The sequence below is a fragment of the Cherax quadricarinatus genome, chromosome 12 (assembly GCF_038502225.1).
Source record: "Cherax quadricarinatus isolate ZL_2023a chromosome 12, ASM3850222v1, whole genome shotgun sequence".
NCBI lineage: Eukaryota > Metazoa > Arthropoda > Malacostraca > Decapoda > Parastacidae > Cherax > Cherax quadricarinatus.
The window spans coordinates 47,687,230-47,715,103 of NC_091303.1; the positions used below are offsets into that span (position 1 = coordinate 47,687,230).

Here is a 27,874-nt window from a genome sequence, read left to right on the forward strand (position 1 = left end):
CTATCGTCCTGTGGTAGTAGGTTGGTAGATATCAAACACACAGGGTCATACTACCGTCCTGTGGTAGTAGGTTGGTAGACATCAACCACCCAGGGTCATACTACCGTCCTGTGGTAGTAGGTTGGTAGACATCAAGCACCCAGGGTCATACTACCGTCCTGTGGTAGTAGGTTGGTAGATATCAACCACCCAGGGTCATACTACCGTCCTGTCGTAGTAGGTTGGTAGATATCAACCACCCTGGGTCATACTACCGTCCTGTGGTAGTAGGTTGGTAGACATCAAGCACACAGGGTCATACTACCGTCCTGTGGTAGTAGGTTGGTAGATATCAACCACCCAGGGTCATACTATCGTCCTGTGGTAGTAGGTTGGTAGATATCAAACACACAGGGTCATACTACCGTCCTGTGGTAGTAGGTTGGTAGACATCAAGCACCCAGGGTCATACTACCGTCCTGTGGTAGTAGGTTGGTAGATATCAAGCACCCAGGGTCATACTACTGTCCTGTGGTAGTAGGTTGGTAGACATCAAGCAACCAGGGTCATACTACCGTCCTGTGGTAGTAGGTTGGTAGATATCAACCACCCAGGGTCATACTACCGTCCTGTGGTAGTAGGTTGGTAGATATCAACCACCCATGGTCATACTACCGTCCTGTGGTAGTAGGTTGGTAGATATCAACCACCCAGGGTCATACTATCGTCCTGTGGTAGTAGGTTGGTAGATATCAAACACACAGGGTCATACTACCGTCCTGTGGTAGTAGGTTGGTAGACATCAACCACCCAGGGTCATACTACCGTCCTGTGGTAGTAGGTTGGTAGACATCAAGCACCCAGGGTCATACTACCGTCCTGTGGTAGTAGGTTGGTAGATATCAACCACCCAGGGTCATACTACCGTCCTGTCGTAGTAGGTTGGTAGATATCAACCACCCTGGGTCATACTACCGTCCTGTGGTAGTAGGTTGGTAGACATCAAGCACACAGGGTCATACTACCGTCCTGTCGTAGTAGGTTGGTAGATATCAACCACCCTGGGTCATACTACCGTCCTGTGGTAGTAGGTTGGTAGACATCAAGCACCCAGGGTCATACTTCAGTCCTGTGGTAGTAGGTTGGTAGACATCAAGCACCCTGGGTCATACTACCGTCCTGTGGTAGTAGGTTGGTAGACATCAAGCACCCAGGGTCATACTACCGTCCTGTGGTAGTAGGTTGGTAGACATCAACCACCCATTGAGTTACTACCGTTCTGTGATAGTAGGTTGGTAGACATCAACCACCCAGGGTGATACTATCGTCCTGTGGTAGTAGGCTGGTAGACGTCAACCACCTAGGGAGGTACTACCGTCCTGTGGTAGCAGGTTGGTAGATAGCAACCGCCCAGGGTGATACTACCGTCCTGTGGTAGTAGTTTGGTAGATATCAACCACCCAGGGTGGTACTACCGTCCTGTAGTGGCAGGTTGGTAGACATCAACCACCCAGGGAGGCACTACCCTCCTGTGGTAGTAGGTTGGTAGACATCAACCACCCAGGGTTATACTATCGTCCTGTGGTAGTAGGTTGGTAGACAACCACCTAGGGAGGTACTACCGTCCTGTGGTAGTAGGTTGGTAGACAGCAACCACCCAGGGAGGTACAACCGTCCTGTGATAGTAGGTTGGTAGATATCAACCACCGAGGGAGGTATTACCGTCCTGTGGTAGTAGGTTGGAAGATATCAAGCACCCAGGGAGGTACTACCCACCTGTGGTAGTAGTCTGGTAGACAGCAACCACCCAGCCACCCAGAGAGGTACTACCCTCCTGTGGTAGTAGGTTGGTAGATACAACCACCCAGGTTGATACTATCGTCCTGTGGTAGTAGGTTGGTAGACGTCAACCACCCAGGGAGATACCACCCTCCTGTGGTAGTAGGTTGGTGGACAGCAACCACCCAGGGAGGTACTACCCTCCTGTGGTAGTAGGTTGGTAGACATCAACCACCCAAGGATGTACTACCCTCCTGTGGTAGTTGGTTGGTAGACATCAACCACTCAGGGAGGTACTACCCTCCTGTGGTAGTAGGTTGGTAGACATCAACCACCCAGGGAGGTACTACTCTCCTGTGGCAGCAGGTTGGTATATCATGTGGGAGTTCGATACGTGGATTAGGGTAGAAATACTCACGTAGGCTGTTATACGTATAATTACTGTTATGTGGAGAATGCCCGCCAGCCGTACCTATCTCCTTGCTTCCACTCGTAACACTGCCTAGCCGGCTGGCCAGTACCCTGTAGTGGGTCTTTTAAATAGTGTCAGCTCAGCATGAAAGACCGTGACTCAAGACGGTTGGTCGTTGATTCAACGGACGGTTACGGTAACTGGTTACTAGACTGGTAACTGGTTACTACTACTGAGAGCTCGGCGACGCTAACGTATGTCGTCTCGACATACAACTAATACAAACTAGAGATGGCAGGTATACGGCTTGGGCTGATTCTATACAATGTCAAAGTACACAACATGAAACATTATAGATACATAAGTAGAACATTGGAATGAAAGCTTACGTAACTGAAACTGTAATGTAATACAAGGTATACTATAGTACAACTTAAAACTCAACAAATGAACAACGAACTCAACATTGAGATTACAAGTGATAAAAACAAAAATTTTGATCGATCGATCTGTATTCATGTGATCTACGGATTCTGAGGAAGGAATATATACAAAGAAAGAGTGTTTAACAGAAAGGCAGATTCGGTGCACGCAAATCTAGACTGTTAACTCTCAGAATGCGGAGAGAACATGAACACAAAAAAAAAATTCTTGAATACTGATAAGTTGATACTGTAATTATTCATCTATACAGGTTATTTACATTTAACCCCAACTCTGCTAGGGTAAGATTGGCATATGCAGAATGGGTGTCATCTCTAGGGGGATCAAACTCTGTAGCATTGGCTAACTCATGCTGTATTTGAGGCAAATCTGAATTGGAAGTTACAAATGATACTTGAGGATTTCTCAATACCTGTCGTGTACGTAGGGAATAACGACATTCAGGTTGATCGTCTGACTGAGTATCAGAGGAAGAGAGTACAGGATCAGGAGGATTGTCAGAGTCTGTCACATTAGTCTGGGTTGGAACATCATTATCATCACATACTAACTTCATATGATCCAAATGCGATTCTTTATACTGACCAGTACTAATCTCTCTAACCTTATACTTATTACCAGTGATATGTTCAACTACGCGATAAGGACCAACAAACTTTTGATCAAGTTTTGGCATTGCAGACGTTTTGTTAAAATTAGTCAGCATAACTCTCGAACCTACTTTGATTTTGGATGGCTTTGATCGAGTGTTTGCGACTCTTGTAAATTCTGCTGTTGATTTATGAAGTGTTTCACGGATTCTTCTAAAAACACTTTGAGCTAAGCTGGTACGAGTTGCTACGAAATCATCAGGGTTGTAATTTGGTTTCGGATTAGAATATAACAACTCATAAGGCAAACGTTTGTCTACACCATACAATGCATAATGTGGAGTGTCACCTATAGAAACATTGTAAGCAGAATTTATAGCACACTGCACATCAGGTATAACTTCATCCCAAGTTTCACTGTTGGGATTAATAGTAGCTCTCAAGACATCAAGTACTTTCTTATTGGTTCGTTCCGCTAACCCATTGCTGGCAGGATGATGAGGAACAATGGTGGATTTAGTGATCTTGTACAAGGTACACAAATTTTCAAGAATTTCATTACAGAATTCACCTCCATTATCTGTTACTAGGGACTTAGGGGTGGTATGCCTGCAGATAATGCGTTCTTTAAACGCTTTAGCTACTGTCTCGGCAGTCTTGTCTGCAATAGGAACTAACTCGCAATATCTGGTGAAATGGTCTACCATAACACACAGATGTTTGTTACCTTGGAGGGAACATTGGAAATTAGTTAACAAATCTAGCGCAACTCTTTCCCAAGGTTCGCTAGTAGTTGGATACACTTGGATTGGATTAGGACCATTAGCATTGCCTTTATGTTGCATGCAGACACTACATTTCCTAACATACTCAGAAATATCAGTTGCCATACGAGGCCAAAAGTATTTCAATCTGGCTTGTTTTACTGAACGATCCATACCAGGGTGTGCAACACCTGGTACATCGTGAACTAGCTGTAAGGCTACATTCACTAGTGACTGTGGAATTACTAACTGGTATACTCTTCTGCTAGGAGTACCCAACTCGGCTGTTCGATACAGTAATTCTTGGTTCATGAGAAAGTCACTGATGGGAGCTGGTGGCTTCACAGTCAGAATAAGATCTTCCTGGAGCAGGAATCGTATCACACCAGACCACATGGGATCTGTTCGTTCTTACTGGAGGAATGAACAAACTCGGTGGAGTGGATGACTCCCCCCGGTTGAAAAACATTAACGCTATAACACGCAATATGAGCAAGGGAGAACGAATCTACCATCTCAAACTGCAAGCACAGGAGAAAAGAAATGAACATGGTGAACAATGCTGATATTCAATCTGAGTCGCACACAGTGACATGAGGTATCAGCAATAAAGAAACTACACTTACAAACTTTAACAACGTGGGAGTTACTCGAGAAATAACTTCTTACAATGCACTGATTACTGTCAACTAGGATGGGATCACAATCTGAAACACAAGGACAACAACAACACTCAAGTGAGCACACTAACCACAGAAACGTCTTTCTGCACGGCTTGTGGCATCAGCAAGAGATGGCATAACTCGTTGCAAGTAAAGTTCTTCTCAAAGCGTCCCCTGGGAAGGAACGAATACTTGAACAAGTCGCCATCGCAAGGATAGTAGCACTATCCTGCGTGCATGATATTGTGGCTGGGGTCCAGACAGGAGTGACAGTATTACTAGTGCCTGACCGCTCGGCTACGTTAATAAGTAATTCACGGATCTATAGGAACTTAATCTGAACTTCACATTTCGCAGCACTTTAACAAATCTCAGATACAAGCTATGAGAACAAACACATTGCTCGAGGGCTAGGTATTGTCTGTCAGTCAGTAAGGGAATGTGAGGACTGATGACAGGAGCAGCAATAGCCTGAGAGGTCTGAGTGTCGACATTCACTAAAGTATCACTTGACGGTATGTGAGACATAATGGCAAAGTAGCACGAGAACAAATAAGGCAAAAATAATGAACAAGAAAAATGATATAAAATTCTAGAATTGAAATGAAAAGATATACAACTAATTCTGCAGAATAATACCTAAATACACTGCAAGAGGAATGAAAACTCAATTTAAAGGACTACTGACCAAAATAAAAAAAATTTACATTGAAATATACAAGTAAAAATATTACTGGAGACTGAATTAAATTCAAAATGAGCTGTCTTTACTCTTGCTAATAAAAAATATTAATTAATTAAATTTTTTAAATCAATGTGAAAGTGTAAAATAAAATTATTAAATTGTTAACTGGGAAATTTAAGTAGTTTCTAAGAATGCATAGACAAAATTAAAATATAATTTACAAAATATCAATAAAAGAAAAGAATTCACTGCAGAACAGTTCAACAAAATAATTCACTTCAGAACAAGTGCAACAAAATAAGGTATAGAAATAATCACTGCAGTAATAAAGTGTCACTGGGAAAACTCAGGTAAAATAATGAATTAAAATTATGAAGATCAAAAAAAAAAAATTAAACTGATTGAACACTTTAACTCTTAATTGTAAATTAGACAAAACAATTTACTCAAACAGAGTAAGGAAAACACTTTACGTTAAAAGTAATTGAAATTGCATCAAGAGTGAATTTGTTCAAGAATATAAAAATATAAAATAAAACACAGGAACAAAACAGGGAATATAACACTTACAGTTGCGTGGCACACTTCACTATAACAAATTCTTACAACAAAATCCTGTTGTGACTGATACAACAAAATCTTGCTGTGACTGATACAACAAAATCTTGCTGTGACTGATACGACAAAAATTTTGCTGGCAAAAATAATGGTACACAGTCTGCGAAAAATTAGAGGAATGAGACACTGTTGGCATACGAAAAAAAATGACACACATAGAAATAAATGGAAAATTTGGTATACTGGGGTGAATATCACTGCATGAAATACAATGACAATACAATAAAAAAAAATTGAATCACTTCACACAGGGTGACTGACTGGTACACTACACAATAATACTTACGACAGACGAATAGCATAAAGAAAAACACAGGATAAAATAATATAAGATAAGTGAAAACACTGAAAAATATTGGAAAAATACTGAGTTAAAGAAATACTGCGTTTACACTGAAAAACACAAGGTTTAGAGTACACAAGCAAATTTACTATAAATGTCTCACACACGCAAATGTCTTTAAATGCAAGAAAAATGTCTCAAGAAATTATCACTGAAGTCGAGAGTAGGAGACGGGCGGTGACTGGTGACGGGGGATGAGTGGTATGGTGTCCCGCGCGGTGATGACGCCTCCTATATTCACTGTTGTCGGAAGAAATGTGCGTTCTAGGCGAACTCACATAACTGGCTTTATCTCGTTGGCACCAGCTACAATCTTTTGACCAATTATGTGAGCCAAAACAGTACTAGGACCCGGTACAAGGGTGCAAACAACCACAAGTATATAGGGTGGATGGCTGGTGGTGGTGGGAGAGTGGTGGGTATGACTCTCGCTGGGGTACTGCCGCGCACCCCGGGTGGTGGGAGAGTGGTGGGGGGGACGCTGGGGGTCTGCCGCGCACCCCACTCACCCACGAAGATGGCTAACAACCCACTCTATGCCACAGGAATGGTAAAAACCACTCTTAGCATCCAACAGGAAGCACAAAGCGATATAAACAACACTGCAGAGGAACTTGGCTTACTTCTTACTGCGTGGCTTACTTCTCTCTCTCAGCTGGGTTAGAAGCTGGGTTGGCTGACTGGCTTACCCCACGAGAATGGCTGACTGGAAGACGTGTAACGATGCACAAAGCACGGAGGAGCAGTTGGATGACAGGAGACAGGCTGGATGATAGGCTGACTGGCGTTCACTTCCACAGTCTGGCTTACTGACTGGCTTAATTGCAAAATCCGGGTCAACCCCTCGGAGATTGAAGCAATTAGCACACGAACTAAGCCAGGAAGCTTGAAACGGCTGCAACAGGCTGGCAGGCAGTAGGTTTGAGGGGAGTAGGCTGCTGGCTCGAGGTGGTGCGCGAGGGTATACCCGCTGGTGGTTGGAGATTCACCTCTGACCCTGCCGGCTACTCACAACAGTCTTCAAACGCCTTGAATTACCCTTAAAAACGTAAATCCACGCTCCACACCGCTGTACACCATTTATCATGTGGGAGTTCGATACGTGGATTAGGGTAGAAATACTCACGTAGGCTGTTATACGTATAATTACTGTTATGTGGAGAATGCCCGCCAGCCGTACCTATCTCCTTGCTTCCACTCGTAACACTGCCTAGCCGGCTGGCCAGTACCCTGTAGTGGGTCTTTTAAATAGTGTCAGCTCAGCATGAAAGACCGTGACTCAAGACGGTTGGTCGTTGATTCAACGGACGGTTACGGTAACTGGTTACTAGACTGGTAACTGGTTACTACTACTGAGATCTCAGTAGTAGTAACCAGTTACCAGTCTAGTAACCAGTTACCGTAACCGTCCGTTAGACATCAACCACCCAGGGAGGTACTACCCTCTTGTGGTAGCAGATTGGTAGGCTTCAACCACTCAGGGAGGTACTACCCTCCTGTGGTAGTAGGCTGGTAGACATCAACCACCCAGGGAGGTACTACCCTCCTGTGGTAGTAGGTTGGTAGACATCAACCACTCAAGGAGGTACTACCGTCTTGTGGTATTAGGTTGGTAGACATTAAAGACTCAGGGAGGTACTACCGTCCTGTGGTAGTAGGTTGCTAGACATCAACCACCCAGGGAGGTACTAGCGTCCTGTGGTAGTAGGTTGGTAGACATCAACCACCCAGGGAGTTACTACCCTCCTGTGGTAGTTGGTTGGTAGACATCAACCACCCTAGGATGTACTACCCTCCTGTGGTAGAAGGTTGGTAGACAGCAACCACCCAGGGAGGTACTACCCTCTTGTGGTAGTAGGTTCGTAGACATCAACCACTCATGGAGGTACTACCATCCTGTGGTAGGTTGGTAGACATTAACCACTCAAGGAGGTACTACCGTCCTGTGGTAGTAGGCTGGTAGACAGCAACCACCCAGCCACCCAGAGAGGTACTACCCTCCTGTGGTAGTAGGTTGGTGGACAGAAACCACCCAGAGAGGTACTACCCTCCTGTGGTAGTAGGTTGGTAGACACAACCACCCAGGCTGATACTATCGTCCTGTGGTAGTAGGTTGCTAGACGTCAACCACCTAGGGAGGTACTACCCTCCTGTGGTAGTAGGTTGGTGGACAGCAACCACCCAGGAAGGTACTATCCTCCTGTGGTAGTAGGTTGGTAGACATCAACCACCCTAGGATGTACTACCCTCCTGTGGTAGTAGGTTGGTAGACATCAACCACTCAGGGAGGTACTACCTTCCTGTGGTAGTAGGTTGGTAGACATCAACCACTCAGGGAGGTATTACCCTCCTGTGGTAGTAGGTTGGTAGACATCAACCACTCAGGGAGGTACTACCGTCCTGTGGAAGTAGGTTGGTAGACATCAACCACTCAGGGAGGTACTAACCTCCTGTGGTAGTAGGTTGGTAGACATCAACCACCCAGGGAGATACTACCCTCCTGTGGTAGTAGGTTGGTAGATATCAACCATTCATTGAGGTACTACCCTCCTGTGGTAGTAGGTTGGTAGACATCAACCACTCAGGGAGGTACTACCCTCCTGTGGTAGTAGGTTGGTAGACATCAACCACTCAGGGAGGTACTACCCTCCTGTGGTAGTAGGTTGGTAGACATCAACCACTCAGGGAGGTACTACCCTCCTGTGGTAGTAGGTTGCTAGACATCAACCACCCAGGGAGGCACTATCCTCTTGTGGTAGTAGGTTGGTAGACATCACCCACCCAGGGAGGTACTACCCTCCTGTGGTAGTTGGTTGGTAGACATCAACCACTCAGGGAGGTACTACCCTCCTGTGGTAGTAGGTTGGTAGACATCAACCACTCAGGGAGGTACTACCGTCGTACTAATTGAATGTGAAACGGAAGCCTCTTATTGTTTAACACAATGGAAGGATTGCTGGTGTTTTTTTTTTTTTGGTCTCATAAAGGCGCCAGATAACAGGTACATCTTGCTACTACTTACACATTGCTCACACTACACGCGCATGTACACGTATATGTATGCCCACAACACTATACACAAATAACCTGCACATAGGAGAGAGGTGCTTAGGATGACGTTCGGAAAAGACATATTATAGCCTACTGAATTTCCAGTCCTCAGTTCCTCGAAGAAGAATGCACATACATTACCAATTCATTTAGTTCAATACACTTTCCCCTACACTTCAACCGTGACTGTAGGAAACGTGCGACACGTATCTTCATCAAGAGCAATGCCAATCAAGTTGAAGAAAAGCCTCCAAGTTACATCGTTTTTCCGGTCAGCAGTGTTGCCTGCCACTAACTTTCAAAAATGTTTGACAGAAAACTGGCTAAAATATCTACCAGCTCTTCAACGACTATTAGGAACCTATACAAAAACCCAAGCATGATTCTGGCGCAAGTGACAAAGTTTCTGTAGGGGAAACAGCCAGATCTCTGGACATTAGGATCGCAGAACATAAAAATGCTTGCAAAAATGATGACGGCAAAATCGCGTGTGTTCAACAAAAGGACGATGTTGGACACCTCATGAAATTCAGTGAGGGTAAACTAGTGATTAATGAAGACGATTTAAGACGGAGAAAATGCATAGAAGCTGCACTAATTGCTGTCAGCAACACTATAAAACAAAAGTCCGGTAGTTGCAGTATCTCAAAATTGCTAATCAACAGGATATTACCCATTCTGGAAACTGTTGTTACATGATGTCAATAGGTCCCTCTGTAAGCATCCGTCTCACCTCATTAGTTCCACTACTACTACTACTAATATTACTACCACCTCTATCCACGTGTCACTTCACCTGACTCCTGCGTCTATATATTACGCGTTTTCTTAGTTTTCTCTGTATTAGGACTGAAGAAGCCACTCGTGGCGAAACGTTTCCTTAAATAGATGTCCTGAACTGTACAATAGTGTCTTTTTCCACTTCTTGTCGGTATCACCATACCATTTCCTCATAAGGTGTATAGTTGAGCAATGTGACATATGCAGCAAGTGTATGGAATAGGTGGTAAGTTACTGAAGGCAGTTGAAAGTTTTTATGAGGATAGTGAAGCTTAGGTTAGGGTGTGTAAGAGAGAGGGAGACGGGGATGAGTGATGTCACCATGGTTATTAAATATATTTATTGATAGGATTGATGTTGGATTAAAAGATAATCTAACACAAATTGGAAGGTGTCACAATTATTTTTTGCTGATGACACTGTGCTTCTGGGAGATTCTGAAGAGAAGTTGTAAAGGCAGGTGGACGAATTTGGAAGGGTATGTAAAAGAAGGAAATTAAAAGTGAACATAGAAAAGAGCAAGCTGATGAGGGTAACAAAAAATTTAGGAATAAAAGATTGGATATCAGACTGGGAGGGAGGGAAGGAGAATGGAGGAAGTGAATGTGTTCAGATATTTGGGAGTGCACTTGCCAGCAGATAGGTCTATGTAGAGGAAATCATCCATAAAACTGACGATGGGAAAAAATGTGAGTGGTGCATTGAGGCATCTCCGGAGACAAAGAACGTTGCCCAAGGGAATGTATGAGACTATAGTGGTACCAACCCTTTCTAAGGGTGTGACTCATGGGTGGTGAATGCTGTAACAAGGAGAACGCTGGAGGCAGTGGAGATGTGTCTGAGGGAGATTAGGAAGTGGGGTTTTTTGAAAGGTTTATGCAGAGGGCTGAAGAGTGATTGTTAAGATGGTTCAGACATTCAGAAAGGTTGGAAAGACGTAGTATGACTTGGAGGGCGTATAAATCTCTAGTGGTAGGAAGGCGGGGTAGGGATCATTATAGGAAAACTTGGAGGGAGGGGGTAAAGAAGGTTTAGTGTGCAAGGGGCTTAGACATCCAGCAAGCATGCATGGGAATGTTGGATAGGAGTGAGTGGAGGCAAGTGGTTTTTATGACTTGATGTACTGTTGGAGTGTGAACAAGGTAACATTTATGAGGTGATTCAGTGAAGCAGGTTTTCTGGAGGCAGGCAGCACAATGCCTGCACTCTCAAGAAGGGGCGGGGATATTTGAAGTTTTGAGGTGTAGTATCTGCTTCCCTGTGGTAAGATAATGATGGAGTGAGTGGTGGTGAGAAATGTTTCTTCCTTTTTTGGGGTCACCTGCCTCGGTGGGAGACGGCCGGTTTGCTGAAAAAAGAGAAAGTACTGAAAGACTGGAAGAAAACAAGCATAATTCCTTTGTAAAAGGTGAAAGGAGACAAGAAAGAAAGAACTAGAGTTAAGAAGACAAAAATAAAATTTTGGATTATAGAAGAACAAGGAGAGTTTAAGAATAAAAATAGTAGCAATAATAATATCTTTATTTCTACAAGAACATATACAAAGTATACAGACAATAGCTGACATCAATGACATACTACTGTATAGAAAGCGCTTGTTGTACAGAGCATTACGGGCAAATTAGGTCAGTTTTGTCCCAGGATGCGACCTACACCAGTCGACTAACACCTATTACCCATTATTACTGATGGATGAACATGGACAACCGGTGTAAGGAAACACACCTAATGTTTCTATCCTTGCCGGGAATCGAACCCGGATCCTCACCGTGTGATGCGAGAGCTCTTGCCACCAGGCCACGGGCCACCGTAAGAAATAAAAGAAACGGAATGTATAGATGTAGGATAAGAAGCGGTTTTCTGCATCTATGATTTTAGAAAAGTGTATTAGATAAGGAAGATTAGGTCGTAACGTGCAAGCTGTTACACATGTCTGAAATAGGGTGTAGTTCAGTACAGAGATTTATATTCAGAAAATGAGGCTAAGGTTAGGGTATACTGACAAATTTTATAATGTTTTCCAGGAGGAATAGACGTTTTAGAGGGATGTGTGATGTAATTGCTCATGCAATGTATTTATAGATAGTGTAGCTGTAAGATGGTGGCTTATTAATAAGTGGTAGTTTTCACACATGCTTTTTGCTGATAATACAGTGAATTTGAGACTTTCGTAAGAAAACTGAAAGTCACTATTTTTAAATTTAGTAATGTAAACAGGAGAGAAGTGGTTACTAGCCCCTTGCTTCAGGCATTTTAGTCGCCTCTTACGACACGCATGCCTTACGGAGGACGAATTCTGTTCCACTTCTCCATGGAAGTGGAACATTTAATGCCTTTATGGATCTGGGAGTGTATGTCACAGTAGATAGTTCACATATGTCGAGGTGGAAAAGAGAAAAACGAGAGAAAATGGGTAAATATTATTGAGGCGTCCGTGGAAAGAGTAACATATAGAGACAAATAAAAATGGAGCTTGATGAAGAATATAATAGTGTTGACACTTGTGTATAGGAGTGAGACATAGTTCTTAAATGTTACAGCTTGAAGGATACTGAAGGCAAGATACATGGTGTGCTTGAGAGGAATGTAAGCTGACAAGATTATGAAGAAAATAATGAACGAAGAAATTAGAAAATCATATAGTAGTATGAAAAAATAATTCAGAGAACAGAGAAGAGTTTAATGAGATGGTGGATCAAGGTTAAGTTGGCTAAGAATGTGAATACGTCGAAGTTCATGGAAACTGCTGCAGGCGACAGTATGTTTAGAGTTGTAGGTGTGACAAGGAAGTTTGGATGTTTAGGTACTAATTAGGGTTTTACATCTGATTTAGAGGAAACAAATGATTATGGGATCCGATATGTTGTTGGTGTGTCAGGTAACATTTAAGAATGAACTCAGGGAAACCAGTTAGCAGGATTTGAGGGCTGGAGGTAATGAGCATAGCTCCTGCACTCTTAAAAGTTGATGATATTGCATGACCTTTCTGCAAGACAGCAATTCAATGAATGATGGAGTATAACGACCCAATGATAAAACCAATTTTCTTCTTTGTCATCTTATTAGTGTTAACAAACAACAACAAAAACAACAAAAATAATAATAAATAATAAAATTACGGGTAATAAATTATAATTATAAAAATAATAATAACAATAATAATAAAAATAATAATAATAATTGAAATAATGATAGTGGTAGCTAGAGTATAGTAATGGGAGGCAGGTAAGTGGGACTCACGTGGCCTGGTTCCAGCACATTTTATCTCTGGAACCTGAGGTCGTATAGTTGACGTCATAGTGTAAGTCCGTCACGTGCCAGAACGTTCCTGCGGAGAGAAAGTAAATATTGAGAGTTACGGGTTATGGACGGCTCATTTTATACTATCAGACCCTAAAAAAAAATAAAATTAAAGATTTGTAAACGGTTTTTGGCCCTACTGAGTGTAGTGATTGTCAGAAAAAAAATCTTTCAATGACAGTGTCACACGCAACAGGTGAAGCTGGTACAGGTATGCCTTCACTATGTGGCACAAGGTTTTTACTAATTTACACCCTGGATATGTTATCTTGCTTTCTTTTCTGTGAGAACCCAACCACATAAACAATGCAGGAGCAACAATCATTCAGGTCATTCGTTAGTTCTAGCCACACCACAGCGATTGCCAGAGCATTGATATGCGTATCACATTCACCCATTATCTTACTCCAGAGACCTGTCTTTTATCATGATCACATGTCTTGCAAAAGTAGTGTTTGCATATTGTCTTGTCATTTATGTTTCTTCATTAATATCGTGGTGTATACTTGCCACATATATAGCAAATGCTGTCTGCACTGTGCAGGCATCCTCGTTTGTTCATGTATAATTAATATAAGTTTTTAATACAAAAGAGTAAAAGAGAGCGAATGTAAATATAGAATGTGTATGTGGAAGAACAATGAAATGAATATGATATTGTGTATATGGACTTCAGTAAGGCTTTCGATAGAGTTCCACACCAGATGCTGTTGAGGAAACTTAAGGTACACGGAATAGGAGGAGAATTTTTTTCCTGGGTAGAGGCATGGTTGACAAATAGACAGCAGAGAGTTTGCATAAATGGGAAGAAATCAGAATGGGGGCACGTCAAAAGCGGTGTTCCTCAGGGGTCAGTGTTGGGCCCGTTGTTGTTCACAATTTACATAAACGACATAGATGAGGGAATAAATAGCGACATAAGCAAATTTGTTGATGACACCAAAATAGGCCGTCCAGTTCATTCTAATGAGGACACTAGAGCACTCCAGGATGATTTGAATAGACTGATGCAATGGTCGGAGAAGTGGCAGATGCAGTTTAATACTGACAAATGCAAAGTTCTAAATGTTGGACAGGTAAATAACCATGCCACATATAAACTAAATAATGTACATCTTAATACTACTGATTGCGAAAAGGATTTAGGAGTTCTGGTTAGCAGTAATCTAAAACCAAGACAACAGTGCATAAGTGTTCGCAATAAAGCTAACAGAATTCTTGGCTTCATATCTAGAAGTATAAATAATAGAAGTCCTCAGGTTGTTCTTCAACTCTATATATCCTTGGTTAGGCCTCATTTAGACTATGCTGCTCAGTTCTGGTCACCGTGTTACAGAATGGATACAAATGCTCTGGAAAACGTACAGAGGAGGATGACAAAGATGATCCCATGTATCAGAAATCTTCCCTATGAGGATAGACTGAGGGCCCTGAATCTGCACTCTCTCGAAAGGCGTAGAATTAGGGGGGATATGATCGAGGTGTATAAATGGAAAACAGGAATAAATAAAGGGGATGTAAATAGCGTGCTGAAAATTTCCAGCCAAGACAGGACTCGCAGCAATGATTTCAAGTTGGAAAAATTCAGATTCAGGAAGGATATAGGAAAGCACTGGTTTGGTAATAGAGTTGTGGGTGAGTTGAACAAACTCCCGAGTACAGTTATTCAGGCTAAAACGTTGTTTAGTTTTAAAAATAGGTTAGATAAATACATGAGTGTGTGTGGGTGGGTGTGAGTTGGACCTGACTAGCTTGTGCTGCTGGGTCTGGTGCCGTGCTCCATCCTTGAGTGGAGATGATCAGACTGGGTGGGTCATTGGGCTAATCCGGGAGGGGGGGTCATTGGTCTAATCCGGGGGGGACATGGACCTGCTCCGGATGGGTCAGTAGGCCTGTTACAGTGTTCCTTCTTTCCTTTCGGCTCACATTGAGTCATTAAAGCACCTAAACTACTGGGAACGCCTACAAGTTTTGAACATGTATTCATTGGAGCGGAGGAGAGAGAGGTACATGATAATATGTACCTGGAAGGTACTCGAGGGCCTGGTCCCAAATCTGCACACTGCCATAACAACATACTAGAGTGAGAGATATGGGAATAAGTGTAAAATAAACCCAGTGAGGAGCAGGGGGGACAATAAGGGAACACTGTATCAACATCCGGGGTCCCAGACTATTCAACATCTTACCAGAGGATATCAGAAACACTGGAAACATAAACACATATGCAGTTTAATGTGATCCGTTATTGACAACGTTTCGCCCACACAGTGGGCTTTTTCAAGTCATACACAGATCTACCTGGGGTGGAAGGTACGGGAGTATTTATAGTCAGGTAGATCTGTGTATAATTTGAAAAAGCCCACTGTGTGGGCGAAACGTTGTCAATAAAGGATCACATTAAACTGCATATGTGTTTATGTTTCCAGTGTGTCGGTATTTTATACCATTTATTTTCATATCAGAAACACGGCTGGAACCAGTGTAGAAACTGTCAAGAGAAAACTGGACAGATCACAGCCAGATCAACCAGGCTGTGATGGATATGTGGGGGCAGCGGGCCTCCAGCAGCAACAGCCTGGTTGACCAGGCAAGCACCAGACGAGAGAGTAGATAAATTCTCGAAACTGTTCAAAGGTATATCAAAGGTATAATGTGATTCACGTTTATACATGTGAGCAGACAGAAACAAAGCTTTCCTCCGTAGTATATTTATATTTATATACAAAGCATAAAGCTACAAGTTTACCTGGAGAGAGTTCCGGGGGTCAACGCCCCCGCGGCCCGGTCTGTGACCAGGCCTCCTTAGGTCAGTGTCCCAGGATGCGACCCACACCAGTCGACTAACACCCAGGTACCCATTTTACTGATGGGGAACATAGACAACAGGTTGAAAGAAACACGTCCAATGTTTCTACTCTGGCTGGGAATCGAACCCAGGCCCTCGCCGTGTGAAGCGAGAGCGTTAACCACCAGGCCAATATAATACGTGATGGGTTAATTCTGACTTCACAATCAGTTTCATTATGGTAAAAGTAACCTAAAAGACTTTATTTTATAGAAATATCAAATTTATTATTTTCCAGTGATAGTGATGGTAAACAGTGCAAAACTCACATACATACATACATATGTATAAATACGCACACACACAAAAACACACGCACGCAAGATGCACATACACAAAAGGACCCCAATGGAAACAAAAGGACCCCAATGTAAACAAAAGGATCCCACTGGAAACAAAAGGACCCCAATGGAAACAAAAGGACCCCAATGGAAACAAAAGGACCCCAATGGAAACAAAGGGACCCCAATGGAAACAAAAGGACCCCAATGGAAATAAGTCACTCTGTCTGACTTTTTTTGGTTTATTCTAGGTTCTCTACACATATGCTGCTATGTATGATAATTCTATGTAACTGTATTTGTGTATACCTGAATAAACTTGCTAACTTACTTACTACTGACAAGTGGTCAGTGGTCAGTCGTCACGTGAGGTCACAGACCCTGAGCTGCTTTGGGGATTAGCGTGGACGGTTACATAGCATGGCTTGCTTCTGCAGTGTTTTAAAAATTGAGGTTGGAGAGTTGAAGGAGGAGGTCTTGCTTCTCCAGGAGGAGATTAGGAGGCTGAAGGTCCACCTCAATGGGTCTGGGAGAGAGTGTGAGGTGGCTGGAGTGGTGGGGAATGAGGCTTCTAGCAGTGAGGTGCAGTCTGTCTCTCGCTGTGAGAAGGCTGTAGTTGGGGAGGTAGCAACGGCTACCAGCAGTGAGGTGCAGCCCAGCACCTGCTACAAGTCGCGAGTGGTTCACAGTAGTGGGAGAGAGTAAGGAAAGTTAAGAGTGAAGATCTGAAGGTAGGAAATAGCTTCTCTGTTCTTCAGGATGAATGTACTTCAGTGGCCAGTGAACGTAAGGGTACTACTGCCCCTGCTAATGGAGGTAAGCGCATTCTTGTGGTTGGTGACTCTCAGGTAAGATATATTGACCGTGCTTTTTGTAATAGGAATAAGAAGATGAGAGATAGAGTGTGCTTCCCTGGAGCTGGTGTTGGGACATAGTCAACAGGCTGGATAATATCATGTCAGGTAATGGGAACAAGCCCATTATCTGTCTCAGTGCTGGTGGAAATGATATTGGGAAGGGTAGGAGAGAAGAGCTGCTAGATAAGTACAGGTCAGCTATAGATTTCATTAAGTCTAAGGGAGGGATCCCAATCATATGTAGCATCTTGCCTAGAAGGGGAGTAGGAAATGAATGGTTGTCTAGGGCAATTGGTGTAAATTGCTGGCTAGACAGATACTGCAAGGAACTTGCAATCCCATTCATTGACAACTGGAACAACTTTTATGGCAAACATGATATGTATGCAAGGGATGGGGTACATCTCTCTGGGGCTGGGGTGGTAGCACTTGCAGACTCGATTGAGAAGGCCATTGGTGAAATGCCTATGATTTTAAACTGATGGAAGATAGAGGTATGGGTGTGTGTGGGAAACAAGCAGGTTGCAACACTAGGGTTGGAAACAGTAAATGTATAAAAGGCATTCAGCATGAAGTTATAAATAAAGACAATAGATCAGGTCAGCAAACAAAGGGGGACAGCAGAGGGCAGCAAGGGACTAGCTCCCTTAAGGTTTACTATACTAATAGCAGGAGTGTAAGAAATAAGATAGATGAGCTAAGATTAATTGCAAGTGCAGGAAACATAGATATTATTGCTATAACAGAGACCTGGCTCAATCTGAAAGATAGAGAGATGCCCTCTGAATGTCACATACAAGGCTATAAATTATTCCACACTGACAGGGTCAACAGGAAAGGTGGTGGAGTAGCGATGTATGTCAGAGACAATTTAAATTGTTGTGTTAGACAAGATATTAAATTAGAAGCGTCAGCCACTGAATCTGTTTGGTTACAGCTTCTCGAGGGCCGAGAAAAACTAATTTTGGGTGTGATTTACAGGGCCCCAAATCTTGATAGGGAGTGCAGTAAACTTCTATGGGACGAAATTCGTAAGGCATCTACATACGAAAATGTTGTGCTAATGGGAGATTTCAACTATAGACAGATTGACTGGAGCAATTTGACAGGAAATTTAGAGTCAGGTGACTTTCTTGATACGATCCAGGATTGTTTTTTAAAACAGTTTGTGACAGAGCCTACTAGGGGAAATAACCTCATTGACTTGGTTCTTGCCAGTAGGGAAACACTAATTAATAATCTTGAGGCTAATGATGAGCTTGGGGAAAGTGATCACATATCACTCAGTTTTAATATATCATGGAATTCCCCTAATAATGGCAATCAAGTCTCCGTCCCTGACTTTCGCTTGGCTGATTTCATAGGACTGAAAAATTACTTAAGTGGGCTGAACTGGAATGACCTGACTAAGGGTCAGGTAAGTGGTGATGGTTGCCGATATGATGCTTTCCAGGGCATAGTTCTAGCTGCTCAGTCAAATTATGTTCCAAATAGGGAAATCAGTTCAAACAAAAATAATCCTAAATGGATGAACAATAGATTAAAATATCTGATTGGTCAAAAGAGAGGCATATATAGGCAAATCAAAAGAGGAGAGGGGCAATTAAGAAATCGATATATTCAGTTAAAGAGAGAAATAAAAAAGGGAATTAGAAAAGCAAAAAGAGATTATGAGGTTAAAGTTGCAAGAGAATCGAAGACTAACCCAAAAGGATTCTTTCAGGTATACAGAAGTAAGATCAGGGACAAGATAGGCCCACTCAAAAGTTCCTCGGGTCAGCTCACTGACAGTGATAAGGAAATGTGTAGAATTTTTAACACATACTTCCTCTCAGTTTTTACACAGGAGGATACCAGCAATATTCCAGTAATGATAAATTATGTAGAACAGGACGATAATAAACTGTGCACGATTAGGGTCACAAGTGACATGGTCCTTAGGCAAATAGATAAATTAAAACCTAACAAATCCCCAGGCCCTGATGAACTGTATGCAAGGGTTCTAAAGGAATGTAAAGAGGAGCTTAGCACACCTTTGGCTAATCTTTTCAACATATCACTACAAACTGGCATGGTGCCAGATAAGTGGAAAATGGCAAATGTGATACCTATTTTCAAAACAGGTGACAGGTCCTTAGCTTCGAACTATAGACCAATAAGCCTAACCTCCATAGTGGGAAAATTTATGGAATCAATAATTGCCGAGGCAGTTCGTAGCCACCTTGAAAAGCATAAATTAATCAACGAATCTCAGCATGGTTTTACAAAGGGGCGTTCCTGCCTTACGAATTTATTAACTTTTTTCACTAAGGTATTTGAGGAGGTAGATCATGGTAATGAATATGATATTGTGTATATGGACTTCAGTAAGGCTTTTGACAGGGTCCCACATCAGAGACTATTGAGGAAAATTAAAGCACATGGAATAGGAGGAGAAATTTTTTCTTGGATAGAGGCATGGTTGACAAATGGGCAGCAGAGAGTTTGGATAAATGGGGAGAAATCAGAGTGGGGAAGCGTTACGAGCGGTGTTCCACAGGGGTCAGTGTTGGGCCCCCTGCTGTTCACAATCTACATAAACGACATAGATGAGGGCATAAAGAGCGACATCGGCAAGTTTGCCGATGACACCAAAATAGGCCGTCGAATTCATTCTGACGAGGACATTCGAGCACTCCAGGAAGATTTGAATAGACTGATGCAGTGGTCGGAGAAGTGGCAGATGCAGTTTAATATAGACAAATGCAAAGTTCTAAATGTTGGACAGGACAATAACCATGCCACATATAAACTAAATAATGTAGATCTTAATATTATGGATTGCGAAAAAGATTTAGGAGTTTTGGTTAGCAGTAATCTGAAACCAAGACAACAGTGCATAAGTGTTCGCAATAAAGCTAATAGAATCCTTGGCTTCATATCAAGAAGCATAAATAATAGGAGTCCTCAGCTTGTTCTTCAACTCTATACATCCTTGGTTAGGCCTCATTTAGATTATGCTGCACAGTTTTGGTCACCGTATTACAGGATGGATATAAATTCTCTGGAAAATGTACAAAGGAGGATGACAAAGTTGATCCCATGTATCAGAAACCTTCCCTATGAGGATAGACTAAGGGCCCTGAATCTGCACTCTCTAGAAAGACGTAGAATTAGGGGGGATATGATTGAGGTGTATAAATGGAAGACAGGAATAAATAAAGGAGATGTAAATAGTGTGCTGAAAATATCTAGCCTAGACAGGACTCGCAGCAATGGTTTTAAGTTGGAAAAATTCAGATTCAGGAAGGATATAGGAAAGTACTGGTTTGGTAATAGAGTTGTGGATGAGTGGAACAAACTCCCGAGTACAGTTATAGAGGCCAGAACGTTGTGTAGCTTTAAAAATAGGTTGGATAAATACATGAGTAGATGTGGGTGGGTGTGAGTTGGACCTGATAGCTTGTGCTACCAGGTCGGTTGCCGTGTTCCTCCCTTAAGTCAATGTGACCTGACCTGACTAGGTTGGGTGCATTGGCTTAAGCCGGTAGGAGACTTGGACCTGCCTCGCATGGGCCAGAAGGCCTTCTGCAGTGTTCCTTCGTTCTTATGTTCTTATGTTCTTATATATTATTAGTAATATAATACTTATCTGTCAGAGGCACATAGTGTGGACTATCTCTTGGTAAGTTCATGATGTGGACTTTACACTTGACTTGGAGAGAAGAATTACAGTTGCCATCTTCTGTATGTTCAGAATTTATTCCAAATCTCTCCAGATAATTAGTAATTACTCTATTATTATGTGGCGCAGTTTTAATCTCCATTCAGAAGAATGGATAAAAATGTTGCAGATAACATTCGGAGACGAATAACAAAATTAATTCACTTCCATAAGTAATTTTTTGTATAAAGATAAATTGACAGCCTTGATCCTACTGTCTCTTTATTGATAAAAAATGAGGGAAGAAATCAGGAAGAAAGATTATATTAAAGGAGTTAAAAATATGATAACATGGATATCTAACAAAGAAAGATCTAAAATATTGGATAAATTTAGGTTAAGATAGTCTATAGGATAATACTGTTTTCTTTTAAATACTTATGGGGAGTATATTTAATCGTTAGGTTCTCCCGTTCTTGTATTAATATGACATAATTGCATTTTAAAAGCTTTAATTAAGAGCAAGGATACGGCTGTAAAACACCCACACTCGTCCTAATGCCACGTTAAATACTGGAGCTTATGGTAACCATTAAAAATATGAGTTATTTATAGTAGCGTAATGTGTCAGTTGGTAGGAAGGTGCACCCAAGGTGTTGATGTCTTACCTAACTCATCAGCAAGCATCCGGTGATCAGTATATACCATGGCTGAAAAAATACCTTGCCATGGTATATACTCCGATAGGAATATGTACATCTAGGTATATATATTGTCCACTATGAATTTACTTGGATGTTTTTTTAACGAATGCCGTGAAATATGTAGATTATTTTTATTTTTTATTTATGTAAGAGGTAATAAACGAACTTCAACACCACAGTCATGTATTTACATCACTTACAGTATCGTAGATCTGTGATTTTCCCGGGATCTGTGATACATCCGCTTCTCCCTAGAGGCAATACCTTCATAGATCAAGTAACACCTTAATGAATCAGATACCTATATATATATATATATATATATATATATATATATATATATATATATATATATATATATATATATATATATATATATATATATATATGTGTGTGTATATATGTATATATATATATATATATATATATATATATATGTATATATATATATTTATATATGTATATATATATATATATATATATGTATATATGTATATATATATATATATATATATATATATATATATTCAACAAGTCGGCCGTCTCCCACCGAGGCAGGGTGACCCAAAAAGAAAGAAAATCCCCAAAAAGAAAATACTTTCATCAACATTCAACACTTTCACCTCACTCATATATTATCACTGTTTTCGCAGAGGCACCCAGAGACAACGGTTTGGAAGCATATATAAAGATACACAACATATCCCTCCAAACTGCCAATATCCCGAACCCCTCTTTTAAAGTGCAGGCATTGTACTTCCCATTTCCAGGACTCAAGTCCGACTATATAAAAATAAGCAGTTTTGCTGAATTCCTTCACTAAATATTACCCTGCTCACACTCCAACAGCTCGTCAGGTCCCAAAAACCATTCGTCTCCATTCACTATCTAACACGCCCACACACGCTTCCTGGAAGTCCAAGCCCCTCTCCCACAAAACCTCCTTTACCCCCTCCCTCCAAGTTATCGAGGACTATCCCTACCCTGCCTTCCTTCCCCTACACATTTTTAGGCTCTCCATGTCATTCTACTTTGATCCATTCTCTCTAAATGACCAAGCTACCTCAACAATCCCTCTTCAGCCCTCTGACTAATACTTTTATTAACTTCACACCTTCTTCTAGTTTCCGAACTCCGAATTCTCTGTATAATATTTACACCACACACTGCCCGTAGACGGGACATCTCCACTGCCTCCAACCGCCTCCTCGCTGCAGCATTTACAACCCAAGCTTCACACCCATATAAGAGAGTTGGTACTACTATAATTTCATACATTACCTTCTTTGCCTCCATAGATAATGTTTTTTTTCTCCACATATACCCCAACGCACCACTCACCTTTTTTCCTTCATCAGTTCCATGGTTAGTCTTATCCTTCATAAACCCATCTGCTGACACGTCAACTTCTAAATATCTGAAAACATTCACTTCTTCCATACCCCCTCTCTCCAATGTGATATCCAATTTTTCTTAATCTAAATCATTTGATCACATCACCTTACTCTTATATTTGTTCACTTTCAACTTTCTACCTTTACACACCCTCCCAAACTCATCCACTAACCTTTGCAACTTTTTTTTAGAATCTCCCATAAGCACAGGATCATCAGCAAAAAGTAACTGTGTCAACTCCCATTTTGTATTTGATTTCCCATAATTTAATCCCACCACTTTCCTTAACACCCTAACATTTACATTATACATCCCTTTCTAAGACCTACTTTTACCGGAAAGCAGTCTCCCTCTCTTCTAAACACCATAACCTGAGTCTCACTATCCCCATAAAAACTCTTTGTAGCATTTAATAAGTGCCTGTTCCATATACTTGCAACATCTGCCATATTGCTTCCCTATCCACTCTGTCATATGCCTTTTCTAAATCAATAAATGAAATGAAAACTTCCCTACCTTTATCTTTATAAATACTATTCACATATATGATTTACACATCCCCTACCCACTCTAAAGCCTCCTTACTCATCTGCAATCCGCAGTATGTATATATATATATATATATATATATATATATATATATATATATATATATATATATATATATATATATATATTTATATATACGAAAGTTTCTCCTTTTGCATTTAGTAATATATACAGGAGAAAGGGTTACTAGCCCCTTTCTCCTGGCATTTTAGTCGCCTCTTGCAACACGCATGGCTTACGGAGGAAGAATTCTGTTCCACTTCCCCATGGAGATAAGAGGAAATAAACAAGAACAAGAACTAGTAAAAAAGAAGAAAACCCAGAGGGCAGTGTATATATATATAAGCTTGTACATGTATGTGTAGTGTGACCTAAGTGTAAGTAGAAGTAGCAAGATGTACCTGAAATCTTGCATGTTTATGAGGCAGAAAAAAGACACCAGTAATCCTACCATCATGTAAAACAATTACAGATTTCCGTTTTACACTCGCTTGGCAGGACGGTAGTACCTCCCTGGGTGGTTGCTGTCAACCAACATACTACGTACAATATATATATATATATATATATATATATATATATATATATATATATATATATATATATATATATATATATATATATATATATATATTGTATATATATATATATATATATATATATATATATATATATATATATATATATATATATATATATATATATATATATATATATTGTATATATATATATATATATATATATATATATATATATATATATATATATATATATATATATATATATATATATATATATATATGTATATATATATACATATATATATATATATATATATACATATATATATATATATATATATATATATATATATATAGATATATTTATTTATATATATATTTATATATATATATATATATATATATATATATATATATATTGTATATATTTATATATATATAAATATATATATATATATATATATATATATATATATATATATATATATATATATATATATATATATATATATATATATACAATATATATATATATATATATATATATATATATATATATATATATATATATATATATATATACAATATATATATATATATATATATATATATATATATATATATATATATATATATATATATATATATATATATATATATATATATATATACATATGCAAAACAACCACTGTGAAAGAATAGAGAAATTCCAAGCGCATTCGTGACTACTCACATTATCAAGGAACAATGAAAGTAAAACTTTCCTGTGGAATTTAAAGAAAATAACTCATTGCCTTTTCTAGATGTTTTAATTATTAAGAGTAAAAATGAATTCAAATTTAAAATTTACAGAAAACCTACAAATAACTGTTCCTATGTCCACTATTATTCTTCACATCAAGATAGAGTTAAACTGTCTGTTTTCTCATCAATGTTTTTGAAAGCTTCATGTATTTATAGTCCAGAGTTCATAGATGAGGAAATACCCAAAATTTATGAAATAGGTAATGATTTAAAATACCCAAGAAATGTAATTGATAAATCTTTTAAAGTGGCTAGAAATACTTTTTACAATTCAAAAAAGGGACAACCAGCTTTATTCAACTAAAAATATGTTGGTTCTCCCTTACCATGAAAACTTGGTTGATATGCCTTCTCTTCTTAAGACTTTTAATATTAAAGTTGTATTCAAAATTCTTGATACAGTAAAAAAACTTTTGATAAAGAATTCCCCCCAAAATGCTGATGGATGTGTCTATAAGATTCCTTGTAAAATTTGCGATAAAGTTTATTACGGTCAAACTGGTAAAAATCTCGAACTAAGATTAAAACAACATAAATATAGCATTAGAACTGGACAAGATTCCAATGCTCTATTTATTCATGTAAGAGATTTTAACCATCCAATTGATTTTCAAAAAGTTGAGAAAGTAGTATCGAGCAAGTCCATGGTCGACAGGAATATAATTGAATCTTGTTTCATAAAAAGCAGTTTTGACAATAATATGAATATTTCCTATGGTTTATATAAATTAGATCCATTTATAATTAATAGAATTTGGGAAGAATTTAATAATACATTGGACAAATAATAATTTTTAATATTCTTATTTCTTGGGTAGAATAGTTTGTTGGTGGGTTGTGTGAAGGACCTGTCTAGTTGGGCTGGCGGGCCTGCTGCAGTGTTCCCTTTCTTATGAGTCGCGCATCAGGTGTTTCTTTGTTGTGGGATCTGATAGTGAGGTGTGGGCTACCCCTTTATATACCTTCCTTTGATGCTTTACTTTCATTGTTCCTTGATAATGTGATTAGTCACGAAAGCTCTTGGAATTTCTCTATTCTTTCACAGTGGTTGTTTTGCATATTCTGAAATCACCTGTTTACTGTGATCTTTTTGCATATATACATATACATATATATATATATATATATATATATATATATATATATATATATATATATATATATATATATATATATATATATATATATATATATATATATATATATATATGCAAAAGCAACCATTGTAAAAGGATAGTGATATTCCAAGCACTCTCATGACTTCTCAAATTATCAAGGAACTATGAAGACAATACATCACCATCACATCCCACAACAAAGCAACACCTGATTTACGATGACACCCGACTCATAAGGAAGGAGGAACACTGCAGCAGGTCCGTTGGCCCAACTATACAGGCCCTTCACGACATCCAACTAACAAAATATTTGCTCAACCCTAGTACTCGACCAAAGAATTAAGATTTATTATTTGTCCAGTGTGTTATTAAATTCTTTCCAAATTTTATTAATTATAAAGGAATCTAATTTATATAAACCAAAGGAAATCTTCATATTATTTTCAAAACTGCTTTTTATGAAACAAGATTTAGTTATATTCCTGTCGACCATGAACTTGCTTGATACCACTTTCTCAACTTTTTGAAAATCTATTGGATGGTTAAAATCTCTCACATTAATAAATACAGCATTAGAATTTTGTCCAATTCTAATGCTATATTTATGTTGTTTTAATCTTAGTTCGAGACTTTTCCAAGTTTGACCTTTATCGCAAATTTTACAAGGAATCTTACAGACACATCCGTCAGCATTTGGGGGGGAATTCTTTATCAAAAGTTATTTTTTACTCTACCAAGATTTTTAAATACAACTTTGATATCAAAAGTCTTAAGAGGAGAAGAAATATCAACCAAGTTTTCAAGGTAAGGGAGAACCAACATATTTTTAGTTGAATAAGGTTGGTTGTCCCTTTTTACTACTACTACTACTACCACCACTAGTATTACACCTCACTCCAAGCCTATATATACTCTTAGTGTCCATGTATTGTTTGTAACGGCTTGACAAAGTTCCTGTAGAGTGAAACGTTGCCACAATAAAATATCTCATTAGTTGCACTTGTGTCCTTATACTTTACATATTGTCGGTAATTTTCTGATTTATCCATTGATGAAATTAATATTAGTAAAGGAATGGTATATAGCTCTATGTTAAAACCAAACATTCCCAATTGCCCTCAAAGATTCTTTAAGTCTTATGATACACTTAATAACAATAAAAAATTGTGCCTTACTAAAGCAGATAAAATAAATGCAATAGTAATTATGAAAGAAAATGATTACCAAGAAAAATGAATAATCTCTTAGATGATACTGAAACCTATTCTAAACTTAGAAAAAATCCCCTAGAAACCGTTAACAGCAATTTCAATAAAACAATAAAACTTCTACTGAAAGGCAAAGATGAATTAATTAAACAATTTACTTCCACTAATCCATCTTTGCCTTACATGTATGGACTAATAAAAACACACAAACCAGGGAATCCAGTCAGACCAATTATTAGCTCCATAGGATCAGTTTCATATAATTTATCCAAATGGCTTCTTGACATTTTGAGCCCTATTTTTGGCAAAATTTCTAACTTTAATGTTAAAAAACATAGATTTAGTTGATAAATTAAGCTTCTTGACTGACTTAAATGATTTTAACATGGTTAGTTTTAATGTTACTTCCTTGTTTACGAAAGTTCCTGTTGATGATTTATTAAGTTTCTTATCTGAAGAACTCGTTAATTATGATTTACCATTGCCAGTTCCTACCATCATTAAACTTATTAAACTTTGCATTGTTTATGCAAAATTTG

General features: G+C 39.4%; 1 protein-coding gene across 1 annotated transcript in view; it reads right to left on the minus strand.

Annotated features, from left to right (window-relative positions):
* LOC128686691 (acid sphingomyelinase-like phosphodiesterase 3b) overlaps positions 1 to 27,874 on the minus strand; it is a 75,296-nt gene that overhangs the window by 34,888 nt on the left and 12,534 nt on the right. The window contains exon 2 of the mRNA XM_070084347.1: positions 13,348 to 13,435. Within this exon, the coding sequence (XP_069940448.1) occupies positions 13,348 to 13,435 (88 nt within the window). The remainder of the gene's footprint in view (positions 1 to 13,347; positions 13,436 to 27,874) is intronic.